A 13,042-nucleotide genomic window follows, 5' to 3' on the forward strand; every position below is an offset into this window, starting at 1 on the left:
ACAAACCAGGCTAGTGGAGAAAGTAGTTTCTTTCAAATATAGGAAGCTGAGTAGATAATTCATCTTTGCTGCAAAGACTTTTCTGGAGAGAGATGTTCTGATGTAGATGTAATTCATGTGGGAGCCCAAGCAAGAGAGGAGGCTTGGAACTCTTGGAGGTGAACTTCAAAACAGAACTGTAGACTATGATTTGGAGTTCTGTTAGTCTGGTTATGAAATGCAGCTACTGTTGTTTTTTGTTTTAATGATGCATTGATGACCTCGGTGAATAACATTTGCATGTGTCTTTAAGGAGCCTGGGATTACTTGCTAGGAATGTCAAGGAAGGGGAAATACAACTTCCCAGTCCAGCAGTTTAAAAATAAATGCTGAAAACAAAAACAACACATGCGAATCTTGGTCAAAGTGCTAAAAAATGCATTCCGTTTAGATTTCAAATCCATATGCGTGGAACTCGCATCTGCTCATCTGAAGAACAAAAATGTACCAAAGTGTTGAAATAACTGGAGGAAAATAGCTGGGTTTTTTTTTACTGTTTTTAGCAATACCTCCCTTGTTCAACATCTGCAATAAAAAGGAAATAATTAGCTCCTTATGCCAAAGGACTGTCTCCTCAGTGAAAAACAGATACTCTCAACAATGGATTGTTTTGCAAGTGTGTTTCCCTGTAACCCTTGGTACTTGTCCTTCAAAGCAGCTCTGCAATGCTTTGCTTCTACATAGCCTTGAATGTGAGGATTACGAGTGGCTGATGGTGGAACAGGCTGTAGGGAGTTGTGGTTTGGACTAATGCAGTGGTTGAAGATGACCTCAGTTGCAGTGAATGACTGCTGGCTGCTATATTCTGATTCATATTATCCAAACTGACAGGGCTGGATTTAAATCCCAGGTTTTTTTCTCCTGCTGAGATGAAAGTGTGCCAACTGGGGATCACATGGTGCTGTGAACAGTAAAGTTACTCGCAGTTATTTCTTTCAGTTAATCCTTTCCTTTTTTAAAAATGAGCATTTTCACAGTTCAGAATTCACTCTAATGTCTTTGTATTCTACCCTGGAAAGCAATATCTAGTTTATGCCATTTAAAATTATTCTAGTTAATGATAATCTATGCCTGTTAAGCTCATATATGTTCATGGCAATTCTGTGATGGAGACTGCTTTGGTCACTGCTCTGGTGCCTTGTGTTGTACTTACTTCATTCTAGATATAAATTTAAATACAAATTATGCAATGAAAAAAGTTATTAGAAATGAGTATCATGCAGTATGAAGGGAGAGCAAAATACCAACCAAGGAAATGTACTAACTTGTCCTTTAACCTTGATACTGCTTTAATTTCAGAGCAATGCAACTAATACTGACAAAACTTTTGTAGAAGCTGAGGCATTAGACAAAACAACTTACAGAAGTCCCTCCTCCTCCTCCGTTCTCCAGCAGCTTGCAGGTTACATAAGCTGATTTCTTTGTTTTTCCTCTTTAATGGTGAACAGGCTTCACTCTCTTCTCTAAGCGGACTGATTTGAGCGCTTACGTTTTTCCTCTCAAAACAGGCTTGCCTTCAAAGAGGAGGAGCGTAGTGTAGTTGAAAGACAGCATGTAAACTGTCAGCATATACTGAACATCTGGTGAGAGGTACTTTCTGGCAGCTTATGGGTTTTGTAAATAGGATATATGTGAGCCTGTCACAGGGTTGCTACCATTGCGAAATCAATACCTCGTGCAGTGGTACCGGATTATATTTATAAACAATGTCTTCTGAACCAGGTAAGACTGAACGGGATGCTTCTCTTAAACCTTGATCTCTTCAAGACTTGGGGCATGTTTGTGTTCAGAGACACCAAGAGTTAAACTTTCTGATTTGAAGCAAATAAACCGGTGAACGTCCAGCTGCCTTGTGATGCAATACAGCTGGAATGCTCTGGTGGCTTTTTCCTTCTGTTCTCAGTAAATGAGCTTGCAGTCTCTTGAGCTGCCTGTCTGACACATCTGCCACACTCTGCTACTTTTGGCTCATTTTGCTGTTCCTTTCACCAGCTTGAGACTTTCTTAAAAGCAAATCAGTTCTGTGATGTTTATAAGCAATTTCTGTTCCTGGCTTATTTGCCAGATTCATTGAGCAATGCTTGTAGCTGCAAGGTTTCTATAGTACACTTCTATAAGTAAGCATTGGCTCTAAGAATGATATCTCTCACTGGTTTAAGAAGAAAGTGTACACTGATCTATACTCAGTTCTTCACATATAGTGTTGCAATAATCTGTTTAGCTGATTGTTACATGTAATGTACAGAATTGACTGCCATAATTAAGAAATGTGTTATTTTCTTGCACAAATGAAAGGTTTGAATTTTTCCATTTTAAATATGCTTGTAACTGATTTATTTATTTTTTTTTAGAATACTATTGAAAATACTGTTTTACTTAGGTTAAGTTCAATTAAACAGCTTGCCCAACCCTAACAGCTTAATATAAGGTAGTAAATATTCTGAATTAAGTTTTCCACAGAGATTGATGAAACAGATTTGTGGAAGGTTTGGGTTCAGAAGGCTGATCTCCCTCTGGAAAGCCCTCTGAGACTAAATGGAGTGAAAGGAGTCACTAGCTGAGTGAGTTTGAGAGATTTACTGGAGAAGCTTGGAGCTAGATGCATGCAAATAGCTCTTCCTCAGCTCTCATGATTTCAGTACTCATGGACATCTGATTTTTCCTTAGCTACAAAGAATACTTGCTTAGAATCATTCTTGTTGACTCCTTAAGAGTTGTTTTCTAGGATATGTAATGCATAGTCTTTTCCTGTAAAAGTAAGATTAAACCCTTATGTATTTTCAGGAAGCTCAATGTGATGCCATAACTACTATTCTCGGTATTACAGCTCATCTTCCCTCTTGCCATTTTGCTTACTTTGCATTATTTGGTCTCATGGCTGATAGGGCTAGGATGAAGGCTGGACCTGATGATCTTAAAGGTCTCTTTGAGCTGAAATGATTCTATGATTTCAGTTTGTAGAGGCCTACAATATACTTATATGTAACAGCGGCAATCTGAATACCAAATGTATTGCTGAAGCTGTGGTCTTTGATTTGTTTTTAAACATAAGGTCTGTGAGGTACAAATGTATTTGTGTGAGTTCTAAGGTGACATAAATTATACTATCATAGAGTCTTCCCGGTGGTGTATTTCCGAGACCATGCCTAGAAGTTGCATGAAAGCAGTTATTGGAAGAGTGGACTATGATACGAATACCTGGCTACAGGGTTAAGATGGAGTGAGCTTCTACAGGCCTGTGGAATAGCATATAGATACTGCCCAACATCACTTCCTCAAAATGGTTTAGGAGACCTACAAATATAGAGAGTATGAGCAGAAAAAGGGACAGCAAGTTGTTCCAGTCTGTGTGGGTTTGAAATAGAGTGAACAATTATTCTTCAACATTCTTAAATAGTATCTTGGAGAAGTAGTGAATTACTTGCTGAAACACTGTCTGCCACCAGTCCAAAACAGAGAAATACATCCAGTACTGACTGCTGGGACTGGGTGAGAGGACAATGTGCGTTTGAGAGTATGTCCAGGTGACTGATCAAAGCAGTTTGTTCCAAGTACTAAAGACCCACAACAAAAAAGGAAAATATGTGGAACATAGCTTTCCTGAAGTTTTGTTTTTTAAGCCTTTTTTGTAGTAGTATGGTAGTAGTATTCACTATAGCGAGGGGAAACTGGTTTTGAGCAATGTCATCTTAAAAGGCTCAATGATACTGTGACCTAGAAGTCAACAGAGACTTAGATGTCTTCATTAGTACTATCATTATGCTGTGCTTTGTGACGGCAACACTGCTAGTCCTATGTTAGTCTTCAATGTGGCAGTTGCTATATAAACAAACAGTCTAATGGTTTAGGTCAGTACTCTAAACTCAGTGAATTTGCTGAGTTTTTATTAAAAATTGAAAATGATTATGGAATGCTGCTCTTCTCCATGTCTCCCCTCCCTGTTCTGGGTTTGTAATTACTATAAATCAAAAGGATTAAATACCTTTAAGAGTTTGGGAATTTAGTGCCTGTGTGTTACTCACAGCTTGACAGGCAATGCATGACCTTAATAAGGATAAGTAGTGAGGAAATAGTCTTCCCTTCAGATTGCCGTAAAATATTTAGTACATTGTGACTGCTCTGGCTTTCTTGTGAAAAGGCCCTAACAATCATAATTTGTCACTAAAAAAGAAGAGGAAACAGCAGCTGGATTAATCCATGCAAGGTGGAGAGGGATTGGAGTATTGCCAAACCTTGTGTTATAAAAGAAGTTAAATGTTTAGCTTTAAACAAGTGTTATGTTTTTAAGAGTAATTTAATAGATTTTCATTTCCTATCTGTTTTGGAAAACTTTTTTGTTTATTTGTTTTTAATAAATATTTTGATGTTATTTCTTCTTTGCCAAAAACCGAAACTCTAAGTTAAACAGTAAATATTGCATGGCAATCAGCAAAATTTTATTGGGCTGCAGTTCTGTGAACATCTTAAGTGACCCAGTGGAAAATTGCTGCCAAAAGGCTGCCCAGTCCCTCTTTGGGACTTTCACAGGCTTTTGGTCTTGTCTATGAGCCAGTTCCGTTACACAGCACAAAACTCCTGTGATAAAACCAGCGTTTACTTGTCTGATAGTTACAGGGGGTTGCACTGGTGTAGAGAGAAACCCAATTAGAGCTGGTAAGAAGTGAGCAGAGGGAGCTACGGAGATGTGGAGGGATGGAGGGGATAAACCTTCCTTCTCTTGAGGGGGTGCTGTCTCATTTTGTCTGGGATAGCTGTGGTTTGGATTTGAGCAGCCTTTTCCTGGTCTGTCCTGGGGCTTTCAAACAATTTTGTTTCCAAAATGTTTGCAAAATGAAAAGTTACACATCCTTCAGTTTCATTGTGACAAAACTTGAGCTATTATGAATTTATTTCTCTTCCTGAAGTATGGTTGGGTTTAATGTATTTTTACATTGCATTTTTAAAAAAAGCATTTCCTATCCATTTTCACATTCAAAGATATTCATGTGACTATTAAGGTTTTTCTAAAGTGTTGGAAATATTCATCCGAGTCTGCATAAAAAATGTTTTAGCCCTCAAAGTTAACAATTTTAGTGAAGTGACATTTAAAATTCATCATACAGTTCCTTTTTTTAAAAAAAAAGAGTAAATAATCTAAATGAGGTCTTGAGAGGAAAGAGGACTAAACAGTAGAATAGTTCTGAACTTTTATTTCTTGGCCAGTTGATAGCATAAAATGTAAAGCTGTTTCAATCTGTATGCAAGAGGCAACTATACTGATGTTCTGTCTGTGTGGGGTGAAGCCTCTGGACAGTGATCAGTGGTTGACCCTGCCAATTTAGGGCTAAGGGGATTTTTTTTCCCCATATGGATTTCAGGCAACTTGTATTTGACTTCCTTCCATGACGATGACTATGAACTGATGAGTTAGTCTGAAATGATGATCTCTTTCTTGTTCCTTATAGACAAGAGACAATGTAAAAGCTGGCATAGTTATGATAGACTTTAAATGGACTGGACAAGGAAGGCCCTTGTGTGATTTCACAGGAAATCCCTAAATGTACTTAAACCAGGTTTTTTGTAACTACTCTTTCTTTCTTTCTTTTTTTTTTTGTGCAACCAGGTCAAAAGCAGGAAGTACTCAAATTCTTGAGAGGTGTCCAGCTTTGGGTTCTTTATATTTCTTTTTTGGTGCAGTGAGCATTCCCAGGGAGCTGCTTGTTTTTCAGTGTTTCGTGGATGATGGTTGTTAATGACTTGGCAGGGAGACTGAAGTGCTTGGGGAGCCTGACAGCGGGCAGCCTGCCCCTGCCTTGGGGGAGGAAAGGCCTTGGACACAGAGCAGCCCAAGTGCTACACAGCTGCTCTGCTAGGCTGTTGCTGTTCTGAGGGACCAGTAACTGTCTCGCTCTCTCTGGCCACACTTTGCTCCTGCTCAAGCTTGTAATTTTATAGTTACTTGTCACCTTTCTCATAACAGAAAGTAATGCCTGGTAGCCTGTTGTGATGCAGTTAATACTTTGCAGCCTGTTCTTTAATTAGGGCACATTACACTTCAAGCCACACGTTTTTAGATAATAGCTTTTTTATTAGTTCCTCCCCCTTGCTTCCCCATTGTTTGCTCCAACCCTGTTGAAATGCGATTCAAAGTAATTATCATCATCTAGTGGCTACTTGCTTCTGGAAAAAGAATCTTGTCTTCCTTTCCCCATCGATAAATTTGCATCATTGCCCAAGCTCCAGTGCATCTAAGGTGAGCGACTGTATGTAACTGGCTGCTTCATTCCTTGGGTAGAATTAAATTTTCAATGGCTTAACTTTCCTAGACTGCATATTTTTGGACTAGATGATCTCTAGAGGTCCTTTCCAACCTGTACCTTTCTGTGTTCGTGTGTCTGGGGCTAAATGCATGCCAACACTGATGCACATGAAGTTATGGTAGCAGGCAGCTGGAGGATGCAGGAGGGGAGTGGGTGGAACAACTCGTGTCCATGACAGTGGGCTGCTGCATCAGCTTCAGTTTGTCAGTTGATGGCTGGACACACTGCCTCAGTTGTTGGATGTGGAAAGCAGTTTCCATTTATCAGAGATAATTTTATTTGCTTGCATTGAATATTTGACTTCTGTTTGGACCGTTGACTGTTCTGCATTTTGGATATATTATATTATGCATTTATGTCTTGAAATTACTTGAATGCTACCAATGTGCACATTTATACAACTTAAGCTCTTCTGAGAATAGTCATCAGTTATAGTTTCAACTATCTGCAATTAGATTATACTTTTTCCCCTTTAGGTCTGTGGTTTTGTTTTTTGTTTGTTTTTTTTGTTTGTTTGGCTGGATTTTAAAATTTTCTCTTAGCATCTTTTTTCTAAAAAATACTTTCTCTTAGCTATTTTATCAACAGAAGTAGCTGATTTCATGTCTCAGAACATATGGCTATTTTCTAAAATAGCTCTAAGTTGAGTTGAGATGGATATGAAATAATTCCACAGGTAACTGGGCAGAGTAGAAGATGAAAATGTCAGTGACTGACTGTTTAGAGAAAACCTCTGAGGCAGTACATACTGAGCATGTTGTGGAATTTATGGGTAAATGAAATCTACCGTTTTTTTTTAAAAAAACTGTTAGTGTTTGTCTAAAAATGTAAACACACTTATTTTGTAATGCCTTTTCAGCTGTATAAGGAAAGATCTTTTTGTCGTTGTCAGACATTGACTGCTCTTGCCTAGTTTGCATATGTTAATATATCCTCTTGTCATTGCAATGGCTTGTATAAGATACAATCAGCTGCTTTTTTCCTTCATGTGCTCCCAGTAGTACAGATGCTCTCCTGGCTGTGAAGTTGGACTGTTCTGCCCAGCATGATGTCATACTGTTTATCTTTTGTATGGTAACAGGAAGAAAATAATTTACCATAAGATTTGACAACTCAAGTGAAAGAAGCATATAAGGCAAAGTGCCACAACCTTTGCTTAGAAAAGTGATTCTTCTGTGATCAGGGAGTCTGTGTGTACAAATCAGGTCTCTTATTTAGCAAATAGAAGCTCAGGACATTTAGAAAATTATAATTACTATCTGTGAAAAATATACTAGTGTCAATTAAAATCTTAGTGGGAAAAAAACCAGTGTTAAGTAAAACAATAGTTGAGGGACATCACTTATGTTGTGCAGCTGTCCACACAAAAATAAAAGGGAAAAATAGTCTGAAGGAAATCTTGATGGAGGTGCACACTGTTCATCTCTCCTCGTGCTTAGGTTCATAATCAAAATGGCTGTTAATGCAGTTATTCAGGAGGAGTCAAAACTCAGGAAAGCCACACAAAACTTAGTCTCTTCCTTTGTCAAACACGTAGGAAGCTATAAAGACCTTATGAGATGGGGAGAAAAGGAAGCAACATTTGGATAAGGGACTCACCAATGTTCCCATGATCATGACAGGGAAAGAGGCTGACGCATGTAGTCAGGACTCTCCTGTGACATGAAGCTGCTGCTAATTACTGCACCTGTTTTCTTTCTTGGTTGTTTTTGGAAGGTTTGGTTGTGGTTTTTAAAATTTTTTTGTGGTAACCTTGTAATTCTTAACTATGTGAAGCTCATGGTACATAGTTTGCAGTGTCAGGAACTCTGGTCATCTTTAAGTCTTGAAAATAGGCTTAATAAAAAGCAAGAGAAAATATTGTCCAAAACTGCTGAAAAAGATATTGACATTATGTTATGAAAAACAAGCTGTGAAAAGTCTCTATATGTAAAAGGATACTATTGCATATTTTGTCTTCAGACAAACCACATTTTGAAGGTGTTTTTTTTTTCTACCTGCTTTATATTTAATTTTCTTACATTGTGTCTCCATATTGCTGACTCCAGAGTGTCCTTTCTCTGATAAGGAAGGTGCTGTAATCAGTGCATGTTGCATGGGGAAACCATATTTAATTACTTCCAAGGAAGTAATTTTGGGGCTTAATCTGGGGAAGGGGCCATTTGGCACAATAATATAACACATACTGTATTTTACTTCAATCTGAAATGTAGACAAATGTTGAAAGACAATCCCGTTAGTTACTGACTTATTTTAGTAAGACTCATAGAAGTTGTGCAGATCTGCCTGCATGGAAATGAATATATAGATCAGAGACAAAAGAGCAAAGATTGCAGCCAGACAGGACAATAGACTAAGGCACACCAATTCTGCCTTCTGTAGCCAGTGTTGGCAGGACATTTGTAGTGAACGTGACATTCACCTTTCAGTCTTTTACTTTATATGGTATACTGGGACTGAGATAAGAGATTATTGATAAATCTTATTTTGTTAATATTTCAGGCTTCCCGATAAAGCTCAGACTTTATAATCTTGAAGCAGGTAACCTGTTTAAATGTGGTGTCACCAATAGCTGGTAACTTGGCAAACTAGCTCTTTAGTAGCAGTTAATGTAAGCTTTATTTCAATGTAAAAATGAAAGTTACAGTGGGAAAATGGCATGGTTTATTCCAACCAGAGCAACTGTAAAGCTTGACAAAGTGTAGGAAAGACAACAGAACTCAGGGTTCTCTTGAATACCCACAAACCAAACCAGTGCATTAATGTCTTGTCTTAAAGCACGCAAGTAGTGGACACATATCTGCTTTGAATTAGGTTCTATCACTGGTGCTGTGCTCCATAACCACCTTTAGTTTATTAGAAATGAAACTATTTCAAAAGTCAAAGTTGTTTTTCCTCTTAAAGTATTTTTTGTGTGTATTTTTTTTCACAGTTAAACTTTGTGAAGTTTGTTTCACTTCTCCTTCTGTGTTTACTGCTCTGTGTGCTGTTGGAAGTGGTTCACATACTCGGTGGCATGCATACCATGGCTTAGAAACATCCATTTTATTATGGAAAGTAGCATGTCTATTAAGAAGTTGAATGTTTTCTAGTTCACAGCAAGCCTTTGACCTGCCAGTTTTAAGTTCAGTATTGTTTCATCTGTTGAACTTTGTTGTCAGATGTTGCAAGTGCATTCATAGGGGTCATTGAACTAGAAGAACAGTATCAATATGCTTTTTTGATAAATATATTTTATACTTACCATATGTAGTTCAAGATTTATTTCATGCAATAAATACTATGAAAGGGAGGATAATATTTGTTTGGTAGTTCTGGGAATGTTCCAATCCAGTGAGAAATAATAGCTCTGCATGTTTTGCATCTCCATTATTCCCTAAAAGTGATCTGCCTTTTGTTGAGCTCAAGAGTATTTTTACTTGTGAAGAATAGTATTGCAAGAAAAAAAAAAACCCTACATTTTTAAATTCTGACAGACTATGTATCTGAATTAATCCTTTACTAGAATGTGATCTGTGGCCTAAGGCTTGATAGATTCTACTTTTCAAATATCATTCTAAAGTCTTTGATATTTGCCTTTTTTTTTTTTTTTTTTTTTGCCAGCACCTTCTTTCAAAAAGAAAATTAATTTCTTCAGTAAGGCAGCTCTCCTGACTTCAGCAAGTTTGGATTTTTTTTCCTTTTTTACAACATTGGCTTATCAACTGTTGGCGGTACTTCAGCAGTACCTCACTACAATAACGGCTGGCCTGATGTTTAACCTTTAGAGCTCACCTGCACAGAACAGATGATCAGTACTAAGTGTTTGCAGTATTCTGCAGCTGCAAAGCATTCACAACTCTGTCACCACTGTGATGAGGGAGAGGTGAAGTTATGTCAAAACACAGATTTGTAGTTAACTTGAGAGGGTACCATTTAACAGGATTTGGGGAGAAGTAGATCTTTTTTTTCATGAGTGAAACTTGGACCTCTGGATTTCCTACTCTTCTCCTTCATACTCTGAACTTTCAGATACTTTGGATTTAGTCCCGTTATTCTTAAAATGTGATTGGGTATGCATTGGCAATAGAAGCTTCTTAGTACGTACTGGTTCCTTTCAGAAACCGGACAAACCTGTGAAGATTAAGTATCAAGAGATGAGAAACTTTGTTTTGAAACCAAGTTTGAGCACAACTGTGGGCAAAATCCATGACCAGGTTTACTAGTTTCCTCCTCATGTCTCAACAAATCTATTGGGTGAGAGGATGCTTTCTGCCATCTTGTTTGTCCTCAGGAACCTGTTTACTCTTGTTCTAGCCTTGCTACAGCTCCTGTAGTGTTTTTGGAGGAAGTGGATGGGTTAAATTAGTCTCTTGTAGTGTCAGTGCTACTTAACACTCTTCTGAACTGATCAGGAGAAGGTATGATTAGCAATGCTTTGGTAGATGGACTGTTATCTGGGCCTCCATGTATGTCCAGAGGTGTGGAGGAAGGGTCAAGCTTTACAATGATCTTACATGAAAAGATCAGTAGAACATCTTGACCACAAGCATTGTGGCAGACATTCTTGGGGCTTAACACTGTAGGTATACATAGGTGTATAACTTTCAGAGAAGTAATTTTGAGACTTATTTTTCCCATTTACTTCAGTTATATCCAGAAATGCCACATTTATTCAGGATGTTTGATCAAGAGTGAGATCACAATAGCAGTGAGAATTAGTACTGGAACAGTATAGATGCACTATGTTCTATAAGCAAGACTGAAAATAAATATAACAGTAAACCTCATGGTGTTGAGATTGTCTTCCTGAGGCCTGATGGAGGGCTTACCTGATACTAAAACATTAGCTTAACCTTTTGTAAATATAAAAAAGCCTTTTTTTTTTCACGTGCCCAGTATTTCAAGGTGGCTGATTGTGTTTGTCTAAATGTTCATGGTTCCAAATTGTTTCTAATTAGAATGCTCTGAAAAAAATAGATAATGTCGCCTAGCTTCAAACATTCTTGAAGATGCAAGCATGTTTGCAAGCATTCTAGTTTCTCATTTCCCTGCACATGATAAGCAAAATAATTAAGTGCTTATCAAATTTGCCATGTTTCTTTTTCTTTCTGTTATTTATTTCCTTTCTCACATTCTTACTTGCCCCCATTTAAAACTCTTTAAATCTTTCCCCACTTTTCTCTCCTCTGCAGTGAATTTAATCATCCTCATTTTTAAGAGGTGGAATTAATCATGTACTAGTCAACACAGTAACTGAGTGGTAGTATTTCGTTGTGCATTGCATTTCTGATGTAAGCTAAGATTTCTTGACTATTAGGATGTATAGGAATAGCTGGAATACAGAAGTGTGTCATCACAGTGAGAATCTACTTCATCCCAGTAAAAGCTTCAAGGTTTTGCAGCTTGTCTAATTTTTTGTTGTACTTGCAGGACAACTGTATTTTTAGAAGGTAGACTGTATTACTGCTTACTTAAATGGACAGAATTGAGCAGCCCCACTGAAATGCATGCTGCTGACTGTGGAGTATTTTTGTAATGTGCTGAAAACTATGTGTTTAGGGGCTTTTGTTATAAAACACTTGTGTAATACACCACATACAAGTCTGGTGAAAGTTCCTGTGTTTCTGACACAGTTTTCTTGTTCACATCACCTGGAATATAATATCGTTCACTGGTTAGAAAACAGGGCTCAGATTTCTGGGAATGTTAAAGGATGCTTTTTATCCAGAGAATTTGACTACTCAGTTCTATATAGAAGTATGGCATGGCTAGATTTCCATTACCTTTTTCCAGTCCAGCTTTACATGTGAAGAAAGCTGTTCATCTTGATGTGACTATATTACTCTTCAATACATGTCTTGAGGATGTGACATAATTAATGACATTACTAGATTTGAAATATAGATTGTCTGTAGCATGTTCATCTCCAGTAAATACAGCTTCCAGACAGGATGAATAATTTTGTTATGGCTTCTACAACAGTAATGGATTTGAAGATGTTCTGTTTCCCTGCATCTGCCATGTGCTGGATTGCTATGCATGTGAAACCAGAGCACATCTTGGGTCAGAATGCCTCTTGGAGCCTTTGTTTTCTATAAGCAGTTGCAAAAGATCCCATTACAGAGAAGCAAGCTTTTCTTTTGCTTGGATTATGGTTCTGTATTAGAGTGGATAAGCTTCACAAGATGGCTTTTGAGCACTGAATACAACTAATATTTGCCAATTTGATGGGGAGCACACAATGTTGACAACAAAATCAGTTCCTAAGGCAGATAACTTTTTTTTTTTTGGAATAGAGGTTTATTTTCAACTCTTCCCGGTTTTGCTGGACTTTACATTAAGGTTGTGAGAGTGTGTGTGTAAATCAAATAGAATGCAACTCTGAATATCTGTTTCAGGGACTGGGGTGCATTTAAATTGTTGCTTCAGGTCAGTCTAAATAAGGGCTGCTGCTGAGAGGAGCTGTCTTGCCCTCTTCGAGCCATATTTTGGCCTGTCCCCTTGTGCCAGCGGTAGTGTTGGGGTAGCTGTGAGGTCAAATTGATGTAAAAATATCCAGCTTTCAACTGCATCGTTTCTGTTGCTCCATCTCACTATATGGTTGAACAAGTGCTGATGCTAGTGTAGAGGAAGCAGTAGCCAGAAGCAGAAGCTGGAGCAGATGGTGGTGGGGAGGGAGAAGGAATGTCAGACCACAGAGCTGCCCTGTTCTCAGCAGGAGC

The 13,042-nt window shown here is 38.0% G+C and overlaps 1 protein-coding gene across 9 annotated transcripts in view; it reads left to right on the top strand.

The window, feature by feature from the left end:
* LOC104560303 (protein bicaudal D homolog 1) overlaps positions 1-13,042 on the top strand; it is a 304,772-nt gene that overhangs the window by 250,946 nt on the left and 40,784 nt on the right. The window contains exon 1 of one of the 9 annotated variants that reach the window (XM_062010624.1): positions 1,623-1,761. The exons of the other annotated variants lie outside the window; for them this stretch is intronic. Within the exon in view, the coding sequence (XP_061866608.1) occupies positions 1,746-1,761 (16 nt within the window). The 5' untranslated portion in view covers positions 1,623-1,745. Of the gene's footprint in view, positions 1-1,622; positions 1,762-13,042 lie in introns of those variants that run through there. 9 annotated transcript variants of the gene reach the window in all.

The sequence above is a fragment of the Colius striatus genome, chromosome 1 (genome assembly GCF_028858725.1).
Source record: "Colius striatus isolate bColStr4 chromosome 1, bColStr4.1.hap1, whole genome shotgun sequence".
Lineage (NCBI taxonomy): Eukaryota > Metazoa > Chordata > Aves > Coliiformes > Coliidae > Colius > Colius striatus.